Consider the following 27,343-nt stretch of genomic DNA (forward strand, 5'->3'; position numbering starts at 1 on the left):
CTGTTGCACTCCACTGTTCTCGTTATGAATCTGAGGCAAGGGATGGAAGGATATTTATACCTTGCAATCCCACAATGCTTCACTCAAGCCTGGGTGAGTCAGCATCATCATCAACCACTAGATGGAAGTCTTTCCCTGTTGGCTGGAGGTGGGCAAGCCTCGACCCTTAATCAAACCATTCTAGAGAAGAATATAGTGAGTGTAATGACTGGCAGCGAGGGACTAGAGATGGCCTGAGTTTACATTTGAGCCTCTAGGAGAGTAGCTTAGCTTTAAGCCTCCTTCCATCTAGGGGGATTTCTCAATACTCTGCATTGTTTTCCTTTCTTAGTCTCTGATGAAGGGACTGGATAAGATCTCTTATGTCCTGCATGATCAGTCATGGAGGAAAGGACATAGGGAAAGGAATCAAACTATTGAATTATCAATTTATCTTAGTCCATCTGGACACTTCACCTAATGACAATCTGCAACTGATTATTCATACAAAGTGAGATGCTCATTACATTAAAAACAATCTTTATTGTACTTCAGTCTGGAACGAACATCTACAAATTCAGGATGTCATATTTCTGTAAACATTTGTTTTTCACAATAAACGGGAAATCATAATCAAGTTAAAAACGAAAGTATTCAGCACATGACAACTTGTTACACTTAAAACAAGTACAAGTCTGACTTCGCCTTGTTATCATAACACATCATACATGCACAAACAGACGATGTACTAATAAAAAAAATCTGGATGAATGTCTATCACATTCAACAAGTACTGGTGAACCTTTTCTCTAGATGGGGCATACATAACATTTCATCAGTAACCTACATCAGTATTCTGAGGCATGATTTCTATCCATTGAGAGTTTAATCCACGAATAGCCTTACTCTGTGTCCGGGAAACCAGCCATTAATATCTGAGACCCTACCCTGTAACATTCAACCCATTCTGGGTAGAGCACGAGCCCACAGTCCTGCCGCCTTTGCTAGAACTAGTCCGTGCCACTATCCTGTCCTCCTGAGGGTCCTGGTTTGAGTTTGTCTCTATAAAGTGTTGTGTGACGGAGGTATCACTACCTGTGGGGGAGTCTACAGTCTCATAGCCCTCGCTAAGCTGGTTCGTTATGGTCCTAAAGTGGCTACAGAGCTTGGAGTCTGTGCCTGTGGTGGAGGGAGATGGAGACGGTAGGGACTCCTGATCCTGCTCCGTATTGATGCCTGTCTCTGCCTCTGTGAAAGGGGAGGGGCCGGGAGCTGTTTCTGTCCTATCAAAGGGGCTGGTGTTGCCTGGTCCGTTGGCCTTGACCAATCCTGCCTCGCAGTCTTTGCTAAAGCCAGCCTCTGACTCTGGGTGGTGGTCCATGGGGGCCGACCCAGGAACAGAGCTCTCTCTCAGGGTTAGCTGCTGGCGGGTCTCCCGAAGCTGCTGCTGGAGGACCAGGATGGTGCTCTGCATGCCCTCCACCTCTTCATCCAGCTGGATGATGAAGTCGTTCAACTCTGTGTGGAGACCAGAGAGACAGACATCAATAATAGAGCAGTGCACACATACCCAAATACCCATATCAAAAATGTATGCATTCACTGACAGCAGACTCTTTTATCCAAAGTGATGTACAAAGTGGCTAAATTATATTAGCATGGAAGAATGACAGTAAATTACATTAGCATGCAAGACTGACAGCGCCACAACATATCAAGGCAGCTGTATAATGTACTGAATAACATATTAATCAAATATGTACCACCAGGGCTCTAAAGTGCAACCTGGACTTATATTTTGGGAAAACCAGTACGACTAAATGTAAATCCTATTTTTTAAAAATTCAATGCGTAACAATAATTTGCCGCAACACTCTTCTCTACACTGTTCAAACAAGACAGGCTGCCTCCCACGGCTGCTTGCTCCCAGTTCCCAGGCCACAGACACCAAGCCCCACCCTCTGCCTCGAAAGCAGGCAGCACACAGTTCCTCAGTGCTGTTTGTTTTCTCAGCATGTTGTCAATTCATGCACTGAACATATTCTTCCAAAACAAGAATAATGCTGCTTTTCACATTGCTTCTAAATAGGAATCATCAGGTTATTTATTTTATTATTATTTTGTGAGTTAGTTAATTATTTTTTATTTGTGAGTTAGTATAAAGATGCTGGCATGTGCCGAAATCGATGGTAATCTAAATGTTGACTGCAAAGTAGACCTACCTGGCAGAACGAAATCATGATGATATGGATCAATCACATGGCATTTGTTTTGCAAACTCTGCCATCACATATGGCCTTGTATAGTACAAAAACACTGCTAGCTAAACAATGGTCTCTTGCTAGGCACACAATTGAATTAACGGACAACTACACCCTGCAAATGTTTCTATTTTCACTTCATTTTCACCAGACCTCAAAAGTAGTCTCCTGATATGGTTTAAGCATTGTTGTGGAGTTAGAAAAACTACCAAAAAAATTGGTTCTGTTAACAAGGGCTTTTGTAAGTGAAAACTCAAACCTGGAAAAATACATCCAGGAGAACGGAATTTACCAAAAGATCAAACTGATTTCCGTATAGTGTCGGTGTAAATCGTTAACAAAAACACCCTTTGAGATTGTGCAAAGATGATTATTTTTCCATCCAAACAATTCATGTAAATAGTCAAGTTCAAATGTAATTATTTGTGTATTGAGGGTAGGTCATTATAGGCTGTAGGCTACTTGCTCAGCCAACAAATTAAAGATAATGCATGTATCATTTACATTTTATCTGCTTTCCCAGACCAGTAATCTTTTCATTGCAGGTGTGCCACTTGCAAATGAACCTGAATGCCAAGCCCTGCAAGGGCATGCTAATTTAAAAGATGGCTAGTCATTATTAGCCTGGTTCTGGATGGAATGCAGGTCAATATCACGCGCAGTGGTGAAGAATTGGTGCGACCCAATCATGTGCTGATGCAATCAACTGAAACTGTGTGTAAAAAGTTAGAGCCCTGTGATAATTGCTAACTGGCTAACTAAATGCCATTTAGCTAAATGCACTAGCTAGGGCAAAGAAAACATTAACTCTAATGCAGGCTGCTACCAGTGGTGGTATAGATCAGCTTGTTGTTTGTTCAACGGCATGTTCTGAATCAGATAGGCTACTCTAAATGCAACATCTACTCAAATGTGATCCCCCGGGAAACACTGACAAACAATTTGGTTCCTACACCGTCTTAACCTGTTTGGGCTAGGGGGCAGCATTTTCACTTTTGGATGAAAAGCGTGCCCAGAGTAAACTGCCTCATACTCAGTCCCAGATGCTAATATATGCATATTATTAGTAGTATTGGATAGAAAACACTCTGAAGTTTCTAAAACTGTTTGAATGATGTATGTGAGTATAACAGAACTCATATGACAGGCAAAAACCTGTGAAAAAAATCCAACCAGGAAGTGGGAAATCTGAGGTAGGCCGTTTTTCAACTCAGCCCCTATTGAAGATACAGTGGGATATTGGTTATGTTGCACTTCCTAAGGCATCCACTAGATGTCAGCCGTCTTTAGAACGTTGTTTGATGCTTCTACTATGAAGGGGGGCTGAATGAGAGGGGAATGAGTCAAAGGTCTGCCAGCAGCCACGAGCTTGTGACGCACGGTCATGAGAAAGTTACCTCTCGTTCCATTGCTTTTCTACAGACAATGGAATTCTCAGGTTGGGACATGATTGAAGATTTATGATTAAAACATCCTAAAGATTGATTCTATACATCGTTTGATTCTATACATCGTTTGATATGTTTCTACGACCAGTAATATAACTTTTTGGAATTTTCATCCGACCTTTCCGCTGGACTTGCACGCGCGTTCTGATTTGATTACCAACCGCCCTAACAAAAGGAGGTAATTGGACATAAATGAACTTTGTCAAACAAATCAAACATTTATTGTGGAACTGGGATTCCTGGGAGTGCATTCTGATGAAGATCATCAAAGGTAAGTGAATATTTATAATGCTATTTCTGACTAATGTTGACTCCCACATGGTGGATATCTGTTTGGCTTGATTTGTTGTCTGAGCTCCGTACTAAGATTATGCTTTTTCCGTAAAGTTTTTTTAAAATCTGACACAGCGTTTGCATTAAGGAGAAGTTTATCTAAAGTTCCATGTATAATAGTTGTATCTATTATCAATGTTTATTATGAGTATTTCTTTGAATTGATGTGGCTCTCTGCAAAATCACAGCATGTTTTGGAACTACTGAACATAACACGCCAATGTAAAATGAGATTTTTTGGATATAAATATTCACTTTGTCGAACAAAACATACATGTATTGTGTAACATAAAAGTCCTATGAGTGTCATCTGATGAAGATCATCAAAGGTTAGTGATGAATTTGATCTATATTTCTGCTTTTGTGACAACTCTCTTTGGCTGGATCGTTTATCGTAATCGTTTGTGGTGCTTTCGCTGTAAAGCCTTTTTGAAATCAGACACTGTGGCTGGATCAACGAGAATTGTATCTTTAAAATGGTGCCTATGTTTGAGAAATTTGATTTATGAGATTTCTGTTGATTGAATTTGGCGCCCTGCAATTTCATTGGCTGTTGGCGAGGGGTTCCGTTCCCAGACAGGTTTTAACTCCTATCTGGCTTTTTATTTGTTTTATTTGTTGTAATGCCAAACACCAACCACAGAATTAGAATAGATCATTCTATTTCTATGATTCCAACAGTTCACCCGGGTGTTTTGCTCTATATCGCAAGCCAAAACACATCATTTGGTTGAAAATCACAATTTTTTTTGCACAGCCCTACTAACAACCTGGTAACATTACCAGTATTTGCAAACAGTTGGTGGAACAGAAAGAAAGGAAAAGTGCTTTAAAAGTAAGGATTCATAAAGGCTATATCTCAATCGACTAAAACTGATTTTTTTCTCGTTCTCCTAAAATTTGCTGTGGTGGTGAACCTAACTTTTCAAAGATAGGAGCACCAGTGCTACCAATGATTTATTTTAATTTAGAGCCCTGTGTACCACACAGAAATAGTGAAATAGCTAAGGATATAGAGAGACTACAGTACTCACCATCCTGGCTGCTCTTGAGCTCCTCGCTGTACTTCTTCTGCAGGGCCAGCTCTGCCTCCAGCTGGGCAATACGACCCTGAGAGATCTGTCTGCCCAGCTCCTGGTTCTCCTGGATCAACATCCTGCACTTAGCCATCAACTTCTTTCCGGTCTGGCTGCAGAGGAAACAGGGGTTAACATCAACATGATGGACTATACATACAACTATACATGACAACAAAAGACAGTCCCAGCAGCCCTAATGCCAAGTCCCTCAAATATATAATTGTGGGTTATTTAAGATACCAACTCATACAGCAAACAAGTACTATCTGCATTAGCGTGATGGCAACCAAGATTCAAGGCAATTTGATCCTATATCACATAATACAATATACATTTTGCCCATTTGACTTACCAAATGCTTACACTGCTACATGAACTAGTTAATTGCCCCAAAAAAGTTCAACATTTCAGTGAAATCATTTAAACACATACATCTGAACTAGACCTTGGTAACACAGGCCTGCTTTTAACAGTGCTGTCAAAACATTGCACAATTCAACTGAACAGAAAAAGTTTGGATTATTGAGCGATTAATAAAATGAAACAGTCATACCTGGGTATCGTTCATATTACTGAAAAAGGTGTTCAAGATGACTCCTTGAAGCAAGCCCAGGATCACTACAACAAATGTCTTTAGTGTTTAACAGTCTCTGGACTGGGCCTTGTGCAAGTTCCTCCATTTTCAACTCTTTAATTTAAATCAATATCTATACTCTATGTGGAATGGGGTAACGTTAGTTTAAGTTAACATTTATTGGAGAAAGCATGTACTAAGTAAGGAGACAGGTTGTGTGATCTAGGCCTAAGCCATTCACACTGAAATGTTCAGATCAAACCAAACAAAGTATAGCAATGTTCCTAGCGGGAGAGGGTTTGGAGGTTGAGTGTCAGTGACCATCTCTTCTGAGCAGTCCCGATTCCTTCAAGCCCCTTAACAGGGTCACTCAGAGCTGAAACCAGTTCACCTGACAAAGAGTTTATGACATATGCAGGAGGAGTAGTGGGGCTGATCTGATCTGTCTCTCTTTCCTTTTTAAAAAGTCACAGTCATGTTTGAGCGTATTGCATTTTCCTGCCTTCCTTTCCCTCCATTTTGCATTCTTGCAGAAGAGAGTCAGTTGTCTGGCTGGCACAGTCTTTGGCTGGAGGATCGAGGGTTATTTTGGTTTGGTTTACCTATCAGGTGTAAATTTCCAGGCACTTAGTTCATTTTGGGCTTGCTCCAATTTGTCTTTGTTCTCTTCCAGTTCGCTCTTCATCTTAAGGAAAAACAAGTAGACCGCAGGGTCCACCATGGTAGATCTCAGCTGGGCCACATTGGGTTGCTGGGCTTGCTTCAGGTACTGGATCTGGGTCTGAAAAGAGGTGAAAATAATACATTTGTCAACCATGTGTAACCAGAGCACTCAGGTCCGAAAAAAGAGCAACAGTAGGTAAAGTAAATCAAGTTTCCCCATTACAATATGTCCCTGACATATGTTACTTACCAACTGTTGTGTCTTGATTTGTGACAATTTTCACATTTTCACACAGGGTTTGGAAAACTCAAACCAATGGACTTCAGACACAGAACACCACATGACCATACACTCACTGTGCATTCTTGCATCTCCTGCTCCTTTGTGGCCAACCTCATAACAAGGATGTTCTCTCTCCTGGCAGCCTCTTGTTGCTGCTGCTTCAGTTTCTCCTCAGACTCCCTCAGGCCCATCACATCATTTGCTGCAGAGTCAAAACAGGATACTTTTCAGTTGCTTTTGCAGACCTTTGAAGAGACTATTTGTTCAATGGGCATTAATGCATGTTAACATTTAAGAGTCCAGCGTTACTTACAATTCAATTCAGAGTATTTTGTCTCAAGTATCTGCACATAAGCATCCTCCTGCTTCCACCTGAAAGAATATTAAACTATTCATAAAAGGTGCATATGAAGAAAAGTAACCTTGCAGACTTCCACACTAGCAAAGTTAGCTAATTTATAGCAATACCTTTCACAGAGCTCCTCTCTGGTCAAAGTCTTCAGATCACCTTCACTGAGACGAACCTTGATAGGCAAATGGGATAATAGATCAGTATTAATACTGAGACTTTTGACTCTGGTCTTGACCAGGTAGTCACTTGAGGCAAAAAGCCAGCTTGAGAAAGATTAATGTAGCCTGGGCAACGTTACTTCTTGAACTCACCTTTTTAGGTAAAGGTTCCTCAGTCATTCTGGCCTTGGGGATACCTTGAAATTATATATAAAATCAGAGCTTGATCATTATATAGTTTAGTTAGCTAGCGTTATTTATAATTAAGTGTTGTAGCACTAGCAGCTTCTAGCTAGCGACCTAGTTAGCTCTCTAAAATGTTGCTAGCTGGCCTAACGTTAGCTAGCTAGCAGGCTGGTTAGGTAAACGTAACGTCCGCTAGCCCACATAATAGCTAGTAGTTAGCAGATATTTATCAAATATAGGGAAATATTGTATAATATAGCTAGTTAACTACATACTAGTGTTGGTAAACGAGCTCATTTCACTTCAATATTGCTAGGTCGGTAGCTTCTAGCTCTGGTCTATGCGCATGCGTTTGATCTGCACTACGACGCATGCACATGGACCAGAGCTAATTTTGCTGTAAACAAAGTAGTTCATGTTTCGGATAAATTACAGCTTTACTTTGGCGAGTAACGAGAGTATATTGAAGACAGTCATTTATCAAAAACGGATTATATGCAGCGTGTTGAAGAACGCTCAAGCCGCACGTAACGCCCTGGAACAGAGCTAGGTAGCTTCTTGCTAACTAGCTGGTTGAGCAAGCTCAGCTACTGTACCTAATATCTGGTAATACACTCACCTGTAAGCTTGAAAGGTGAACTTGGTCAGTTAGGCAAATTATGCATTAACAGTTTAGTTGTCTATCTTGGTATATTTTTTAGAGACTTAGGTTTCTGGCTCCATGTTGTCGCCGCAAAGTGATGAAAGACAGGAAAGGAAACGCACGTGCACGTGGAGTGAAAGCGTCACAACAACTTGTGGGATTGTGCGCGTGTCCGAGGCTAGGGACGTCTTCTTTTTCATTTTCATTTTCGAGGAGGTTTAACGGTGGTTGACATCTAATAAATGTTGCATTTACCGCCACCTATTAGACTGGAGTAGAACTCCCGTATACTTTGCTCTTAGGGCTAGGCCTCCTTTTTCTCCAATTTCTGCCTGAATGACGTGCCCAAAGTAAACTGCCTGTTGCTCATGCCCTGAAGCCAGGATATGCATATAATTGGTACCATTGGAAAGAAAACACTTTGCATTTTGTAGAAATGTTAAAATCATTTGGGAGAATATAACACAATAGATATGGTAGGAGAAAATCCAAAGAAAAACCAACCAGTACCTTTGCTAATACCAATACACCAGTAATTGTTTCACAGCTCAAGAGGCAAAATGTAGAATCGATTTGTATTAATTTCCCTCAAAGTTGTTAAAGGAACATCATGTTCCCTCATGTTACCAGTGCATTGGTATTAGCAAAGGTACTGGTAACTTTTTTCTGTGGTATTACTAGGCCTGATATGGACCACACGCTAGCTTCCAAAGAGTCTCACCAGTCATCACACTGTGAATATGATAATGAGTAAAGTCATGTCACCCTTACTAACACCAGCTATTAACATGAAAACATGAAGTCCTATGACAATAGACGTTGTCTCTCTCTATCCCTCTCCAAGCCAGGTAGAAAACATGCACTCCTATTGACAATGCTTCTGCCTCTCTCTCTCTGCCTTTAATACGCCAGGTTAAAATCCCCAGGAGACTGTCAGGACGACAGGATGACACATTACACCCCAGTCATCAGATGGCATACCTACAAAGCCACTGGAGCACAAACATATCGCCAGCCATCACCCGTCTGTCTCACAGTCATGAAAGGGCTTTGGACAGCGTGGGCTAACATGGATAAGATTGCATGGTTGGTATCAAGTCATTCTGTAGTCACCCTAGACGGCATTGCGAAAGGTGTCGTTTGTGAGGGTTCAGTTGCAACCTCATGCATATTCATTGATGTAACGTAACCGTAAGTACTACTCGTCCCTGCTCTAACACAGTAATACACATAGTGAAGACGTTCAATATGAAAATTACAATGTCATTTTGAGCCAATTACGGTATTTGAAATGAAAGCTTTGACATGCCGTATAACTATATCTATATTTCTATTTCATTAAATTAACCACTGACCAAAGTACAGACCTATGTATTTAAACCATTAAATCATCCCTGTCTATGTCTGTGTTCATATAGACTCTGTGGTGGATAACGTTTATTCACACAGTGATGGAAATCATTTCATTCACATTCTTCAGAGAAGTGCAAGAAAGACGAGCATGAAGAGGACAAAACCCACGACAGAGGAGCTGGCTGGCATCATGAGTCTTCAGTGTTAACTCCTGCAGACCAGAATGTCTCCTGGTGTCCTCCTTAACCACACATTAGAGAATAAGTTACAGGTAGGTCAGTAATCTGCTTGGTTGGTGACCCTGTTACTGGCCATGCAGGAGAGAGAGGGCCCGTCCCAAATGGCATCCCATAGTGCACTATATAGAGAATAAGGTGCCAATTGGGACGCAATAAGAGACTACATTTCAAATCTCCTCGGCTCTCAGTCCGAGGCCTGATACTAAATCATGTAATTTAAGGCCCAGTCTCTCAATGAGGACTTGCATGTTGATGTTAACGTGGGTATCAAACAGTCACACACCACCTGTTTGTTATTGTTCTCCATTAGAATCCTCTGATGAGCTTGGCAGAATTAGTTGCCCTTCCAAAGAGCTAGACGGAATGTGCGCACAGTCTGGTCTGCACACAATAAGCTTAGGTAAAGCAACAGGATAGAAAAGGCTATGGTAAAAGTATTTTAATGATACCCACCTAATAATAACGTATTGTGAGCAACATAAGACAGTGTTATACTACTGTTTATACAGTAACACTCAATATTATACAACAAATCTTTGGTACTGTAGCTTTCAGTTGAAAGGGAGACCAGTACCAAATCGTTATGACTCGCATTACACATGTATTGTAGATGCATTCTTTGTATGCAGACCTGAATCCATGTATTTTCTCTTGATGTAGGCGATACCTTCACATAATGAGGATGACACATGCAACACTGGCTGGAACCAAAGCCTAAATAATTGACAGACTTGTTTCATTGGATACAGGCAACGTTAGACGTTAGATGCATGGCTTACAGAGTGCATGTGTTATTGATGAGTTGGTGAGACGTACTTTAGTTTTCAGTGGAACTTGTATTGAACACTAGCTGCTAAATTGTGTTTTAACTGAGTAATACAACCGTAATCAATGCTTTTTGCTCAATGCCTATTTTATTTATTGTGGAAGAAGAGCTCGGTCATTTACATAACAAGTCCTTGTTAGATCATGTGGTTCGATGTAGGTTGTTTTCCCACCACATTCCTCCTTAGAAATGTGTGATAGATCACTTGAAACATGTAGTCAGAAACCTTGAAAGTTAAAAGCAATGTTTAAACCCAGATAAACGCAGTAACACAAGATGTCTACCAATAAATGTACACTGAGCTGGGCTCCCCACCGGAGCAGCACCCCATGAATGATTTAAGGAAGATCCTTCTTCTTCCTACAGAAGCTCTGACTTTTTGTTTGTTAGAACGAAAATCGATTGAAATGTATTGATTAGCTTCCTGTTGTCCCGTACATACGCACACACATGGCCTCACACATATGCATGTCTTTGCCTACAAAGAAATAGCCTAATTCTGTTCATACCTTTTCGGCCAACCCACATTTAGTCACAATTCCCAAAGCTACTTTTAGTTCCCTTTCCAATGTCAATTGAATTGAGAAGTCTGAGTCAGACACATGGCATTACCATCTTTTCTTACATTACTAGACACATTGGATTCCTCGAATGTGCTGTACGTGTTTGCATATCTGAACTTTAATGTCTTCTAAAAAAGCTGCAGTAACTTGGTAGAACAAGTCTTGTTGGCTTGTCTGGCTTGGCACACTCCGTTTGCGATGACGTCTCTCTCTCTCACCAACCTATTTAGTTGTAGTTACCTGTCTGTCTCGGGTTCAACATTCATTCACTATTCATTGACATATCACATCACTCCAGCCCAACTCCTGCCCTGGACAAACCATGTTCTTTTTAGCTCAACTTCACTTTTGTGACATTTCTGTTTCTGCAGTGTAAATGTTTATAATGGCTATATAGGATAACTATTTTGTTGCCCTCAGAGTTTGGTTTGTTTCTTTCACTAGGAACCGTTGGGAGTTGGTTTGAAGAACAGGAGAGTGTGCCCTTTTCTTGTATGGTATGTATGAACATCATTATATACATTTTCCGATAGAATTCATGGATAGCAATGCTGTTGTGTATAACATAGTCACAGCTTAATTTAAAGCATCAGCTTACCCCCCCCCCCCCCTCCACACTTATTTTTGCAGGCCCCCTCTTGACAGAGGAGAGGAACAATTTTTAGCGTTCATTTCCTGCAATTCTACACATTTTGACATGGGGCGTAGAGAATATAGTTTAGCAGCTTTTAAACAAGTATGCTGCAATTCTACACATTTTGACATGGGGCATAAGAGAACATAGTTTAGCCGTTTTTAAACAAGTATGCTTTAATTCTGCACATTTTGATATGGGGTGTAGAGAACATAGTTTAGCAACTTTAGAACACATTTCATGTCATTCTACTAATTTTGCTGAATTAAATCCAAGTTTATTGCTTGCGGACACAGATTTGCAGATGTTATTGCAGATGCAGTGAAACGCTTGTATTTCTAGCTCCAACAGTGCAGTATTACCTAACAATACATACATAATCCCCCCCACCCCCCGCAAAATTAAGCAATAATCACGAAATATCACAAGGAGCCATGGGGTGAATATAAATGTTTGCCGTTTTTAATGTGATATCTGAGTGAGACTGTCTCAAAAAAATCTATCAATGGGGGCCCCCTGTTCAGTAACTTGACCATGATTACTACAAGTTAGTTGGCTTGCAAAACTAAATTGGCCTATACACAAAACAAGCAGACATTGAATATCCAATATCCATTTATGAAATTATTATTCTAAAGTATTTTTACTTAAGTACATTACACCCCTGTTAAAACAGTTACAGGGTTTAAAGGCTGTAATAGGAGAAAACTGAGTATGGATCAACAACATTGTAGATACTCCACAATACTAACCTAAACGACAGAGTGAAAAGAAATAATCATATACAGAAATATTTCAAAACATGCATCCTGTTTGTAATAAGGCACTAAAGTAAATCTGCAAAAAATGTGGCAAAGCATATGGTTGGCTGCATTATGTTATGGGTATGCTTGTCATTGGCAAGGACTTTTTTGTATTTATTTTTTATTTTACCTTTATTTAACTAGGCAAGAACAAATTCTTATTTTCATGATGGCCTAGGAACAGTGGGTTAACTGCCTGTTCAGGGGCAGAACGACAGATTTGTACCTTGTCAGCTCGGGGAACTGAACTTACAACTTTCCGGTTACTAGTCCAACACTCTAACCATCAGGCTACCCTGCCGCCCCAGGCTACCCTGCCGTATAAAAAGAAACTGAATAGAGCTAAGCACAGGTAAAGTCCCAGAAGAAAACCTGGTTCAGTCTACCTAACATCAGACACTGGGAGACAAATTCACCTTTCAGCAATAGCCTAAAACACAAGGCCAAATATACACTTGAGTTGCTTACCAAGACGGCATTGAATGTTCCTGAGTGGCCTAGTTACAGTTTTTACTTAAATCGGAAAATCTACGACAAGACTTGAAAATGGCTGTCCTAGCAATGATCATCAACGAACTTGCCTGAGCTTGAAAAATACAATTGTTTCAAAAAAGTCCAGGTGTGCAAAACTTAGAGACCTACCCAGAAAGACCCACAGCTTTCATTGCTGCCAAAGGTGATTCTAACATGTTATTGATTGACACATGGGGTGTGAATACTTATGTAAATCAGCTATTTATGTATTTCATTTCCAATACATTTGACATTTTTTCTAAAAACATGTTTTCACTTTTTCATTATGTGTGTGTGTAGCTGGGTGAGAGGTGAGGGGGGGGGGGGGACGACAATTTATTTAAACTCCTGATCAGAGCCAGAAGAGGGTGTGGTGGTAGAGTGGAAACTAGGCTACCCACCTTAAGAAATACACTGGTTTAGGGCTCTGGTCAAAAGCAGTGCACTATATAGGAAATTGGTTGCCATTTGTGATGCATCCACTGACTGTTATACTGTGCCATAAGAGGAGACTGATGTGTGCCTGAAATGGCACCCTATTCCCTACATATGGCACTTGGGTCCTGGTCAAAAGTACTGCACTATATAGGGATCCTAAAAGCTCAAATCAATCAAATCCACAGTGCAGTATGTGTTGATTTATTAATTAAAAAACGTGGTCTATGTCACAATCAAGGACCTCCCACAAAATTACTTGAATTCTATTTAGTTCACAGAGCTAGAAAAGGACTCTTTTGAATCATGAAGAAATCACGTGGCCATAAGTCAGACCACGGAAAAGGAGGAAGAGGTACAGTATACTACAACACACACACATACACAAACACACATATATACACACACAGACACAGACACACACATACACACACACACACATATACACACACAGACACACACATACGCACACACACATACACACACACATACATAAAAACACACATATACACACACATATACACACACACACACACACACACATACAGGCACACGTACACACACACACATATGCACACACACACACACAGACACACACACACACATATACACACACATACACACACACATATACACACACACAGACACACACACACACACACACATATACACACACGTACACACACACATTCATGCATGCAGACACACACATGCACACACACACAGACACACATACACACACACATGTACACATGTACACATGTACACACACATGTACACACACATGTGCACACACACATGTACACACACACACAGACACACACACACACACACACACACACACACACACACACACACACACACACACACACACACACACACACCACCACCACCACCCACCCCAATTGTTTCTTGTAATAGTAATGGAGCTACACCAAATGCATTCATACAAGCTTTGGTCCTAATCACTCTCTGATACTCTCTGAAAAAATGAAAAAAAGGGAAAAGTTTAGATGAGAATGTTTAACATATCCTATGATAAATTGTAAATAGTAACATTAAACTTAAATTCAAACAAAAATAAAAACAATACAAAGAGTGACAGAAACAACCTAAAAGGGTGGTTGTCAAGCTTAGCTATCGTCATCCTGTCAGGCTGTTCTGACAGGTGTGGCCTCCTTGACTGTGATTGTCCAGGCGATGAGGCAGCCATCTTGGAGACAGAGAACCTGGACTTGATGGGAGGGGGAGGGGGTCCTGACCCCGACACCATCTCCCTGGCCTCAGTCACAGCCGTCACCACTAATGTCTCCAACAAGAGGTAAGCACAGAGCACAGTTCTATGTTGCTTGTGGTTTGCCATTCATTTGACAAATAAAATACAATTCTATAGAGTTAGATAACATAGAAGCAAACTCTGAGTTTTGGATTGAAGACTAATGATTCAATTACATTGTTTACAATGTAGTATCTTGTATTTTACAGAATTCTGAAATGTAAGTCTGCATTGATTTAATCACACTGAAACATGTTTCTAACATGTCTATAACATTAGATCAAAACCAGACATTAAGATGGAACCTAGTGCCGGGAGACCAATGGATTTCCAAGTAAATTTAAATATATGTTCAATGAATCAAGGAATAATTAGCATCTAAAAAAATTGCTATAATAAAGAGTGTTTATACATGATAACCCTATTTTACCAGGTTAGTGTTACCGTCATAGAGGCCAGGCAGCTAGTAGGGCTGAACATGGATCCAGTGGTCTGTGTGGAGATCGGAGACGATAAGAAGTACACTCAGATGAAGGAGTCAACAAACTGCCCATACTACAATGAGGTAACCAATCTGCCCTGGAATGATGAGTTTGATGATAAGGAGGAGGAGGTTGATGAGGAGAATGATGATGATGATAACAAGGTCTTTAGCGTTGTAATTACATGTATGGTCATCAATAAAGCTTCATGTATAATTTCAATAAAGTTACACATTTTAAAAGAAAACTTCATGACACTGATACATTTATTTTACGTCACATTTCTCTTTTAGTATTTTGTCTTTGACTTCCACGTCCCACCTGATGTTATGTTTGACAAGATCCTGAAGCTGTCGGTGAGTAGCTTTACCACAATACAAACAAACAGTTATGAAATAATTACCCTCCCTATCTAAATGAATGGAGAGCAATGAGCAATGACTTGATTTGATTTGAATTGAGTAAGAAAGTGGTCAGATGAAGCAGATGCTAAGCTACAGGGCTGTTTTGTTAGCACACACTGGAATACGTTCCGGGATTCTTCCGATGTATTGAGGAGTACACCACATCAGTCACTGGCTTCATCAATAAGTGCATCGATGATGTCGTCCCCACAGTGACTGTACGTACATACCCCAACCAGAAGCCATGGATTACAGGCAACATCTGCACTGAGCTAAAGGGTAGAGCTGCCGCTTTCAAGGAGTGAGACTCTAACCTGGAAGCTTATAAGAAATCCCGCTATGCCCTCCGACGAACCATCAAACAGGAAAAGTGTCAATACAGGACTAAGATTGAATACACAGACTCTGACTCTCGTCGGATGTGGCAGGGCTTGCAAACTCCAATATTACAGAGTACAAAGGGAAGCACTTTGTCACTGGGCAGTCGCGAGCTGCCCAGTGACACAAGCCTACCAGACAAGCTAAATTACTTCTATGCTTGCTTCGAAGCAAGTAACACTGAAGCATGCATGAGAGCATCAGCTGTTCTGGATGACTGTGAGATCACTCTCTACGTAGCCAATGTGAGTAAGACCTTTAAACAGGTCAACATTCACAAGCCCGCAGGGCCAGATGGATTACCAGGACGTGTACCCTGAGCATGCACTGACCAACTGGCAAGTGTCTTCGCTGACATTTTCAACCTATCTCTTACTGAGTCTGTAATAACAACATGTTTCAAATAGACCACCATAGCCCCTGTGCTTAAGAACACTAAGGTAACCTACCTAAGTGACTACCGACCCGTAGGTCTTACGTCTGTAGCCATGTAGTGCTTCGAAAGGCTGGTCGTGGCTCACATCAACATCATTATTCCAGAAACCCTAGACCCACTCCAATTTGCATACCGCCCCAACAGATCCACAGTTGATGCAATCTCTATTGCACTCAACACTGCCCTTTCCCACCTGGACAAAAGGAACACCTATGTGAGAATGCTATTCATTGACTACAGCTCAGCATTCAACACCATAGTGCTCTCAAAGCTCATCACTAAGCTAAGGACCCTGGGACTAAACACCTCCCTCTGCAACTAGATCATGGACTTCCTGACGGGCTGCCCCCAGGTGGTAAGGGTAGGGAACAACACATCTGACATGCTGATCCTCAACACGGGGGCCCCTCAGGGGTGCGTGCTCAGTCCCGTCCTATACTCCCTGTTCACTCATGACTGCATGGCCAAGCATGACTAGAACACCATCATCAAGTTTGACGAAGACACAATAGTGGTAGGCCTGATCTCCGACAACGATGAGCCAGCCTATAGAGAGGAGGTCAGAGACCTGGCAGTGTGATGCCAGGACAACAACCTCTCCCTCAACGTGATCAAGACAAATGAGATGATTGTGGACTATAGGAAAAGGAGGACTGAGCACGCCCCAATTCTCATCGACGGGGCTGTAGTGGAACAGGTTGAGATCTTTAAGTTCCTTGGTGTCCACATCACTAACAAACTATCATGGTCCAAACACACTAAGACAGTCGTGAAGAGGGCATGACAAAGCCTATTCCCCCTCAGGAGACTGAAAAGATTTTGCATGGGTACACCATCGAGAGCATCCTGGTTTCATCACTGCCTGGTATGGCTACTGCTCAGCCTCCGACGACAAAGCACTATGGAGGGTAGTGTGTACGGCCCAGTACATCACTGGGGCCAAGCCTCCAGCCATCCAGGACCTCTATAGCAGGCGGTGTCAGAGGAAGGCCCTAAAAATTGTCAAAGACTCCAGCCACCCTAGTCATAGACTGTTCTCTCTCTAGGTCCAAGAGGCTTCTTAACCGCCTCTATCCCCAAGCCATAAGACCCCAGACCCCTCTTTTACGCTGCTGCTACTCTCTGTTTATTATCTATGCATGGTCACTTTAACTCTACCTACATGTAGATATTTCTTCAATTACCTCGACTAACCAGTGCCACCGCACATTCACTCTGTACTGGTACCCCCTGTATATAGCCTTGCTATTGTTATTTTACTGCTGCTGTTTAATTATTTGTTACTTTTATTTTCTATCTTTTTTTTACATAACACGTTTTTCTTATTAACTTCTTAAAGCATTGTTGGTGAAGGGCTTGTAAGTAAGCATTTCACTGTAAGGTCTGCTACACCTGTTGTATTCGGCGCATTTGACAAATACAATTTGATTTGATTTGATCACTGTGTCCATCATTTATACAGTCATTCATAATATTCAACTCAGGTCACATATTAATGATGCACATTGCAATCTTCACTTTGCTCATCCATCCCTCAGGTAATCCACTCCAAGAACCTCCTGCGTAGTGGGACTCTGGTTGGCTCTTTCAAACTGGATGTAGGCACCGTCTACTCGCATCCAGGTCAGGGAGAAATAGTTGGAAACATAGTAGCTACTAGTGCCCTATGTCTATACTCTGTCTATACTACACTATGACTCTGGTACTGATCAGTATACCTCACATATGAATGTCGCTTATTTGTATTATTTTTGTTTAATAGAACACCAGTTTTTCCACAAATGGGCCCTTCTTTCTGACCCTGATGACATCACTGCCGGGTGCAAAGGTTACATTAAATGTGACATCGCCGTCGTGGGGAAAGGAGACAACATCAAGACTCCACACAAGGCCACCGAAACCGATGAAGATGACATAGAAGGGTAAACAACCAACATATTATTGGGGATATTAGTGTAGTAGTAATAATGTAGTAGTAATACTGTAGTAGTAATTTAGTAATAATAGTGCAGAAATAATAGTGTAGTAATAATGTAGTAATAATACTGTAGTAGTAATAACTTATCAGTAATAAAACTGGAGTAGTAATAATTTATCAGTAATACTGTAATAATAATACTGTAGTAGCAATAATTTATCAGTAATACTGTAGTAATAATACAGCAGTAGTAATACTGTGGTAGTAATAATGTAGTAATAATTTATCAGTAATAATGCGGTAATAATACTGTAGTGGTAATACTGTAGTAGTAATAATTTACCAGTGATACTGTAGTAATAATACTTCAGTAGTAATACTGTAGTAATAATGTGGTAATACTACTGCCGTAATAATACTGTAGTAATAATACGGCATTAGTAATACTGTAGCAACAATACTGTGGTAGTAATAATGTAGTAATAATACTGTAGTGGCAATAATGTAGTAATAATACCATAGTAGTAATAATTTATCGGTGATACTGCAGTAATAATACTGCGGTAGCAATGCTGTAGTAGTAATAACGTATAAGTAATACTGTAGTAGTAAAACTGTAGTAGTAATAATGTAGTAATAATACTGTAGTAGTAAAACTGTAGTCGTAATGCTGTAGCAATAAAAGCAGCAATAGGCCAAGCTCTAGAGTTCCTGTGAAAGCTCTCCCATCTCACAATTCTTGATTACTTTCTATTGCTGTTTTAGTCATAGAGATACAATGCAATGTGTAACAAGTGTTTGTCTTTAATTCTGTGGTTTCAGTAACCTCCTGTTACCTGAGGGGGTTCCCGCAGAGCGTCAGTGGGCTCGATACTATGTGAAGATCTACAGAGCTGAGGGCCTTCCCAAGATGAACACCAGCATTATGGCTAATGTCAAGAAGGCTTTCATTGGGGAGAACAAGGACCTTGTGGACCCTTATGTACAAATACTCTTCGCTGGCCAGAGGGTAAGTAATAGCACTGTTCTGTTGCTTGCTGTGTTATGTTATGTTAAGTTATGTTATGTTAAGCTATGTTACATGATGTTATTCTATGCTATGTTAACACTAGGGTAGGGGGCACTATTTTCACTTCCAGATGAAAAGCGTGCCCAAAGTAAACTGCCTGCTACTCAGGCCCAGAAGCTAGGATATGCATATACTAGATTTGGATAGGAAACACTCTAACCTTTCCAAAACTGTTAAAATAATGTCTGTGAGTATAACAGAACAGATTTGGCAGGCAAAAACCTGAGAAAAATCCATCCAGGAAGTGGGATTTTTTTATGTTTGCAGTATTCTATCGAATGCCGTTACAGTATCAATTGACTTAGGACTCAAATTGCACTTCCTATGGCTTCCACTAGACATCAACAGTCTTTAGAAATGGTTTCAGGCTTGTATTCTGAAAAATGAGGGAGTAAGACCCCTCTGAATGAGTGGACAGAGAGCGTGCCTTTCTTGTTTACCTTTTATATTGACAACGTTATTGTCCGGTTGAAATATTATTGATTATTATGACTAAAAACAACCTGAGGATTAATTATAAACATCGTTTGAAATGGTTCTACGAACTTTATGGATACTATTTGGATTTTTCGTCTGCCTGTTGTGACTGCTTTGAGCCTGTGTATTACTGAACAAAACACGCGAACAAAACTGAGGTTTATTGAACTTTATCGAACAAAACGTACATTTATTGAGTAAATGGGAGTCTTCTAAGTGCAACCATATGAAGATCATCAAAGGTAAGTGATTCATTTTATCTCTATTTCTGACTTCCTCTACTTGGCTGGTAACTGTTTGTAATGATTTGTCTGCTGGGCATTGTTCTCAGATAATCGCATGGTATGCTTTCGCCATAAAGCCTTTTTGAAATCTGACACCGTGGTTGGATTAACAAGAAGTTAATCTTTAAACCGATGTGTAACACTTGTATGTTTTATGCATTTTTATAATGAGTATTTCTGTTTTTGAATTTAGCGCTCTGCAATTTCACTGGATGTTGGCCAGGTGGGACGCTAAAATATGATAGATCTTCATCTAATAATAGATCAAGTGAACATGATTAAACAAATAACACTTTTACGTTTTTTCATTGAGCAAATTGGTCCAACATTCAACTTCTTTGTTGGAAAAAGTATGCGAACCTCTAGATTAATCAGCTCAACTAAGTGATTTAAAGTAGTCAAAAGTGTCGTATTTGGTCCCATATTCCTTGCACACAATGACTACATCAACCTTGTGACTCTAGAAGCTCATTGGATGCATTTGCAGTTTATTCGGGTTATGTTTTGCCTACAAGAACTGAATGGTGAATAATGTCTACCATTTTGGAGTCACTTGTATTGTTATTAAGAATATAATGTGTATCTGAACATTTCTACATTCATGTGGGTGCTACCATGATTATGGATAATCATGAATAGATCATTAATAATGATGAGTGCGATGGTTACAGAGGCAAAAAGATCATAACACCCCCCCCCAAATGCTAATCTCTCCTGTTTTTGGTAATGGGAGATGTTACATGTTTTGTTGTAGCCTCTGTAACTTTCTCATTCATCATTATTCATGTTTCTTCTTAAATGGCATTATCAGGATTAATATAGAAGTCTTCAGAAACATCTCATCTACTCACTTATAAAGAAAATGACTCCAGTCAGCATTCACCATTCAGTTACTCTTGGGCAAAAGGTCTTCCAAAACAAGCTTGATGTATTCACTGTAGCAAGGAAAATGGGACCAAATACTAAATGTTTGACTGCTTTACTGCACTTAATTGAGCTGATTAATCTAGAGCTTGTCCTGTACCCCTTCAAACCATTCAACCTCCAGCTGCGTACCCCCTCTAGCACCAGGGTCAGCGCACTCGCAAATGTCGTAAGATTGCCACACACACACTATACGATACATTAATTAAACATAAGAATGAGTGTGAGTTTTTGTCACAACCTGGCTCGTGGGAAGTGACAAAGAGCTCTTATAGGACCAGGGCACAAATAATAAAATAATAATAATCATTTTGCTCTTTATTTAACCATCTTACATATACAACATTAATTGTTCATCAAAAATTGTGAATAACTCACCACAGGTTAATGAGAAGGGTGTGCTTGAAAGGATGCACATAACTCTGCAATGTTGGGTTGTATTGGAGAGAGTATCAGTCTTAAATAATTTTCCACACACGCCTGTATTTAGTTTTCATGCTAGTGAGGGTGGAGAATCCACTCTCATATAGGTATGTGGTTGCAAAGGGCATTTGTGTCTTAACAGTGCGATTTGCTAAGGCAAGAAACTCTGAGAACCCTATCCAGAACTCTGGCAGTGGCTTCTGATTAAATTACATTCTCACAGAACCGCTTGTTGCAATTTTGAATAGGCTCTCTTGTTCAGACATCGGTAAGTGGACTGGATGCAAGGAATGAAAGAGATAATGAATCCAGTTGTTTGTGTCGTCCGTTTCGGAAATTACCTGCATAATTGCTCACCCAACTCACTCAGGTGCTTCTCTATATCACATTTGACATTGTCCGTAAGCTTGAGTTCATTTGCACACAAAAAAATCATACAACGATGGAAAGACCTGTGTGTTGTCCTTGTTAATGCAGGCAGAGAAGAGCTCCAACTTCTTTATCATTGCCTCAATTTTGTCCCCCACATTGAATATAGTTGCGGAGAGTCCCTGTCATCCTAGATTCAGATCATTCAGTGGAGAAAAAACATCCCCCAGATAGGCCAGTTGTGTGAGAAACTCGTCCTCATGCAAGCGGTCAGACAAGTGAAAATGATGGTCAGTAATGAAAACTTTAATCTTGTCTCTCAATTTAAAACAACGTGTCAGTACTCTGCCCCTTGATAACCCTCGCACTTCTGTATGTTGTAAAAGCGTTACATGGTCGCTGCCCATATCATTGCATAATGCAGAAAATACACGAGAGTTCAGGGGCCTTGCTTTAACAATGTTAACCATTTTCACTGTAGTGTCCAAAACGTCTTTCAAGCTGTCAGGCATTTCCTTGGCAGCAAGAGCCTCTCTGTGGATGCTGCAGTGTACCCAAGTGGCGTTGTGAGCAACTGCTTGCATGCACGTTACCACTCCACTATGTCTCCCTGCGTTGGCTTTTGCGCCATCAGTACAGATACTAACACACCTTGACCACCAAAGTCCATTTGATGTCACAAAGCTGTCGAGTACTTAAAATATCCTCTCATGTCGTCCTGGTTTCCAGTGGTTTGCAGAAGAGGATGTTTCCTTATTAATTGACTCCCCATAAACGTAACGGACATATACCAGGAGCTGTGCCAGGCCTGCCCTGTCTGTTGACTTATTCAGCTGTAACGCATATAATTCACTGGCTTGTATGCGAAGCTGTGATTGTTTCAAAACATCTCCTGCCATGTCACTGATGCGTCATGAAACAGTGTTGTTTGATGAAGGCATTGTCTGTATAGTTTTTTCGGCCTTTCCCCCAGCATTGTCCCAGCCATATACGCGGTAGCAGGAATAATTAAGTCCTCCACAATAGTATGGGGCTTGCCATATAAGATGCTTCTAGCCCCTTCTTATTAATGGTATCTGTTGCTTTTAAACATGTCTTACTACTCAAAAGGCGTTTATTCTCGCTTCAAAAACTCCTGTGGCTTATTTTTTAAATTGTCATGTTTCGTATGTAAATATTTGCACAAGAGTGAAGGATTCCCGTGAGAGAGTAACGGTTAATGTGATTGGATGTGAATTATTTGACTAGGCTACCTGTATTTGACATAATGTTGTTATTTTGCTGAACACTAGATGGTTTAATTTTATTTTTGGCAGTGAAGCAAGGCTACTCAGTCGAGAAAAAAACTCACCCAAATGTATAGCCCGGTTGGAAAATATAAATGGACTGTTTGAAAATGTGAAAAAATGTTTTGTCTATTTTCATTATTATATATAGATTTTTTAAATGTGAATCACATTTTTATTTGGCTTGCCCCCGACGGCACTGCCCGTACCCCCGTACCCCAGTTTGGGAATACCTGATCTAGAGCTTCACATACTTTTTCCGACAAAGAAATGGAATGTTGGACCAACTTGCACAATAAATAAATTGAAAAAGTACAATTGCTTTTGTTATTTGTTTAATCATGTTCACTTGATCTATTATTAGGACTTAGATGAAGATCTAATCCCATTTTAGGTCAAATTTATGCAGAAATACAGAAAATCCCAAATTCACAAACTTTCTCTCATCATATCCTATGTTATGTTATATGCAATGGGCACGACTTGTATTATTGTATTGTTTAAGTGTACTGCTTTGTGATCCCAGGGGAAAACATCTATCCAGAAGAGCAGCTACGAGCCAATCTGGAACGAGCAGATCGTCTTCACTGAGATGTTTCCACCGCTCTGCAAACGCATGAAGGTCCAGATCCGAGACTCGGACAAAGTGAACGACGTGGCCCTCGGAACACACTTCATTGACCTGAGAAAGATCGCCAATGATGGAGACAAAGGTTCTTCAGTGTAGAAATGTTTCCCTTAATTCAGAAGATACTGTGCGTTGTGTTTCTTTCTTGTGTCTTTCATTTGTTATATTTGGTGTTTGTATGGAGTAAAGGAAAGTGAAATAGGTGCCAAGTCTCAGTTGGAGCAAATTGTGGAAGTGTTACCTCATGAAATAGTCTGACAAATTGTAACCGACAAGAGAGGCGTTTTGCGGTTTGCCAGTGTGTGGTCCGGAGTTGGCTGTGTTACCGCTCCAAAAGCACTTGCCAAATTGCCATGCTCTTTACACCCATACTCTGCCAGGCTTCCTTCCCACCCTGGGTCCGGCTTGGGTGAACATGTATGGCTCCACTCGTAGCTACACCATCATGGACGAGCACCAGGACCTGAACGAGGGTCTGGGGGAGGGGGTGTCCTTCAGAGCCCGCCTGCTGGTCAGCCTGGGTGTGGAGATCCTGGACACCTCCTCCCCGGATATCATGAGCTCCACCGAGGTGCAGGTGGAGGGGGTGCCTAACATCTCAGAGGTGGGTCTCACACACATGCATGTATGTAAATATTCACACACGCTTGCTCGTACACACATACACACACACACACTGTCTCTACCTCTTTCTCTCTCTCTCTCTGTGTCTCTCTCTCTTTGGGTCTCTCTGTGTGTGTGTCTCTCTCTCTCCCTCCCTCTCATGGGTGACTGCTCAAGCAGATAAACCCTCCTATTGGGACTCACAGCTCACAACAAACAGGTCATCACAGTGCAATCAGACTAAATTATTGATCATCTTTATTTAGCCGATCGCTGATGCTACATTATTAACTGACTGTTTCCATTAATAGAGTTATGTTTATGTGTTCAGACAATGTAAGTCACACAATAGAGCCGGTCGAGCGAGAGAGAGTCTATGTAAGCGTCTCTGGTCTTTGCCAGAGTCCTGAACTAGAGCTCTGCATGCTCCGTGTTTTCATACTCATCATTAAAATACTCACCATACTCTTTTATACACTATATTTTCATATATCAGACACCATATAGTACACATCACAGCATTATCAAGGCATACATCTCCCGTTAATGCTGATTGGCTGAAAGCCGTGGTAAATCAGACAGTAAACCACGGGTATGACAAAACATTTATTTTTACTGCTCTAATTACGTTGGTAACCAGTTTATAATAGCAATAAGGCATCTCTGGGGTTTGTTGTGATCAGGAACATGGTAAATTGGCCATTTACTACACCCCCTCATGCCTTATTGCTTAATTATCACATATGAGGGTGTCCATATTAAAGGGATGCTTCGGGATTTTGGCACCGAGTCAGATGTACTCGTGGATACAATTTTTATCGCTCTGTGTCCAGTATGAAGGAAGCTAGGCAATGTCGCGAGCCAATGCTAACTAGCGTTACCACAATGACAGAATGAAAATGCTAGCATGCTACTAGATACCCATAGACTAACAGTCATTGCGCTAACGCTAGTAAGCATTGTCTTGCGAAACTTCTGCTACCTCATAAAAATGGTATCCATGAGTTCATCTGGGGAAGTAGATGAAGGGCATCATTGCCAAAATCCCAAAGTATCCTTTTAATCTTTGTCTCTCCATCCATCCAGAACACCACTGTGAAAGGGGAGGTGTTCTTCCTGATAATGTTTTCCAAATGAATGTTTATGTCTCTACTCCCTATCCATCCAGAATTCCACTGGGAAGGTGGGAGAATTATTCCTGTTATAATGTATGTACAAGTTAATCTTTGTGTCTCTTCATCTAGAGCGCCACAGGGAAAGTAGAGGAGTTCTTCCTCTTCGGGGTGTTCCTGGAGGCCACCATGATTGACAGGAAGATCGGGGACAAACCAATCAGCTTCGAGGTTACGATAGGTTGGTAGCTTCAATACTCACTCATCTCCCCTTGACATCAGTGCATGGTCTATGCAAAGTTAAGCCACATAGAACTCAGGTTAGAATTCAGCCCTATTATATCAATAAAACTGACTTCACGTTACACCATAATACTAAGGCAGCAGGTAGCACATGTAGGGCAGGTTTCTTGGATACAGATTAAGCCTAGTCCTGTGTTTTTTAGTCTAGGACTAGGCTTAATCGGTGTCTGGGAAACAGTCCCTCAATGACGATTCTCCATTAATAATTTTGTTAAATCAAGGACTAGGCTTAATCTGGGTCTGGGTAACCAATCCTTGATGATCTGTATGTTGTCATGTTCATAATCATATTTTAAACATGCGTCTTTTAACTAGGTAACTATGGGAGCGAAATTGACGGCGTAACCAAACCCAAGTCAGGTACCGGGAAGAGGAGTGGGGGAGACGGAGATGAAGAGGAGTCAGAGCTGATCCAAGGCTCCAGTGATGAAGAGGAGGGGGATGATAATGACCTGGTCTCTGTGTCCTCCACCCCGCCCATGAAACCGGTCATCACCGACAGGTCAGATCCCAGCACACACATTGGCAGAGTATTACAGGACAGCGGGGAAAGCTGGTTGAAATGACGTTAGTTCTGCTTGTGGACTAGTTCTTATATGAATCATTTCAGCCAGTTTTCCCGCTGGGATTGTTGTTCACTGCAACCAGATCGTAGATCTCACTAGGTCAGGTTTCAGTGTCTCTCTTTATGCATCTCAAACTTTCAGAAACTATTTCCACCTGCCTTATTTTGAGAGGAAGCCGTGTATTTATATCAAGAGCTGGTGGCAGGACCAGAGAAGAAGACTGTACAATGCCAACATCATGGACAATATCGCAGATAAACTGGTGAGTCAGTCAACTACCTTAATACCCATCAAAATGTGTAAAAACAACATAATTACAGCATGATATTTTCTAGTGATGGGGGGGGGGGGGGGGGGGGGGGGGGGGATCGATACAGTTACATATCGTATCAGCACCTAAACCTCGTGATAATATTGTATCGTGAGGTCCCTGGCAATTCCCAGCCCTGTTATTTTCACTTTCAACAACATTATTGAAGCATCCTAATGTTCTAACATGTCTATAACACTGTGTCAACAGGAGGAGGGTCTGAACGATGTTCAGGAGGTCATTAAGACAGAGAAGGCCTATCCGGAACGCAGACTGAGAGGGGTCCTGGAGGATCTCGGCAACGGATGCAGGTGTCTACTTACCCTTTCCACACTACTGAGCCTAGCCAAGCCATATTTGCTCTCTACATACTTACACATTTATGGCACCCTATTCCCTATGTAGTGCACTACTTTTGACCAGAGTCCATAGGTCTCTGGTCAAAATTGGTGCACTATTTAGGGAATAGGGTGCCATTTAGGATGCAGTATTTGCTAACATTTCATTATTTCTTCAGTCAATTTCTGACTCTGGCTAACAAAGACCAGAATCAGACTGGGAGGACCAAGCTGGACAAGGAGAGACTCAAGTCCTGCATGAGGGAACTGGTACGGCACACATGAGCCAAAGATTATTGTGATATTTGTATTTATTATGTTGGTAACACCACCGAATTACATATAGAATTATATACTGTATATTATCTTTGTGGGTAACACTTTACTCAAAGCCTACAGGTATAATACATTATGATGTGGTTATAATGCATT

At 40.9% G+C, this 27,343-nt stretch overlaps 2 protein-coding genes across 3 annotated transcripts in view; one reads left to right on the forward strand and one right to left on the reverse strand.

The window, feature by feature from the left end:
* Positions 1-502: 502 nt before the first annotated feature.
* LOC109894268 (pre-mRNA-splicing regulator WTAP) lies at positions 503-8,127 on the reverse strand. Of its 2 annotated transcripts, none has more exons than XM_020487631.2 (8): positions 7,936-8,125; positions 7,284-7,327; positions 7,089-7,144; positions 6,934-6,992; positions 6,695-6,822; positions 6,277-6,455; positions 5,056-5,210; positions 503-1,497 (listed from the first exon to the last, which is right to left on the reverse strand). In XM_020487631.2, the coding sequence occupies exons 2-8, from the start codon at positions 7,308-7,310 to the stop codon at positions 923-925; spliced, it is 1,179 nt and encodes a 392-aa protein (XP_020343220.1). In that variant the 5' UTR covers positions 7,311-7,327; positions 7,936-8,125; the 3' UTR covers positions 503-922. The 2 variants fall into 2 exon arrangements, 1 of the variants encoding a protein (XP_020343220.1); XR_004210584.1 differs by having other exon boundaries at positions 796-1,497; positions 5,654-6,455; positions 7,936-8,127.
* A 5,504-nt stretch (positions 8,128-13,631) lies between these two features.
* Positions 13,632-27,343, forward strand: part of LOC109894801 (otoferlin-like) — a 31,620-nt gene continuing 17,908 nt past the window's right edge. The window contains exons 1-15 of the mRNA XM_020488481.2: positions 13,632-13,680; positions 14,523-14,646; positions 14,881-14,935; positions 15,035-15,166; positions 15,377-15,439; positions 17,840-17,924; positions 18,064-18,223; positions 19,042-19,228; positions 23,578-23,764; positions 24,060-24,283; positions 25,527-25,635; positions 26,013-26,199; positions 26,405-26,525; positions 26,784-26,884; positions 27,091-27,181. Coding sequence (XP_020344070.1) covers positions 13,632-13,680; positions 14,523-14,646; positions 14,881-14,935; positions 15,035-15,166; positions 15,377-15,439; positions 17,840-17,924; positions 18,064-18,223; positions 19,042-19,228; positions 23,578-23,764; positions 24,060-24,283; positions 25,527-25,635; positions 26,013-26,199; positions 26,405-26,525; positions 26,784-26,884; positions 27,091-27,181 — 1,875 coding nt within the window. The remainder of the gene's footprint in view (positions 13,681-14,522; positions 14,647-14,880; positions 14,936-15,034; positions 15,167-15,376; positions 15,440-17,839; positions 17,925-18,063; positions 18,224-19,041; positions 19,229-23,577; positions 23,765-24,059; positions 24,284-25,526; positions 25,636-26,012; positions 26,200-26,404; positions 26,526-26,783; positions 26,885-27,090; positions 27,182-27,343) is intronic.

This window comes from Oncorhynchus kisutch, linkage group LG7 (genome assembly GCF_002021735.2).
Source record: "Oncorhynchus kisutch isolate 150728-3 linkage group LG7, Okis_V2, whole genome shotgun sequence".
Classification (NCBI taxonomy): Eukaryota; Metazoa; Chordata; class Actinopteri; order Salmoniformes; family Salmonidae; genus Oncorhynchus; species Oncorhynchus kisutch.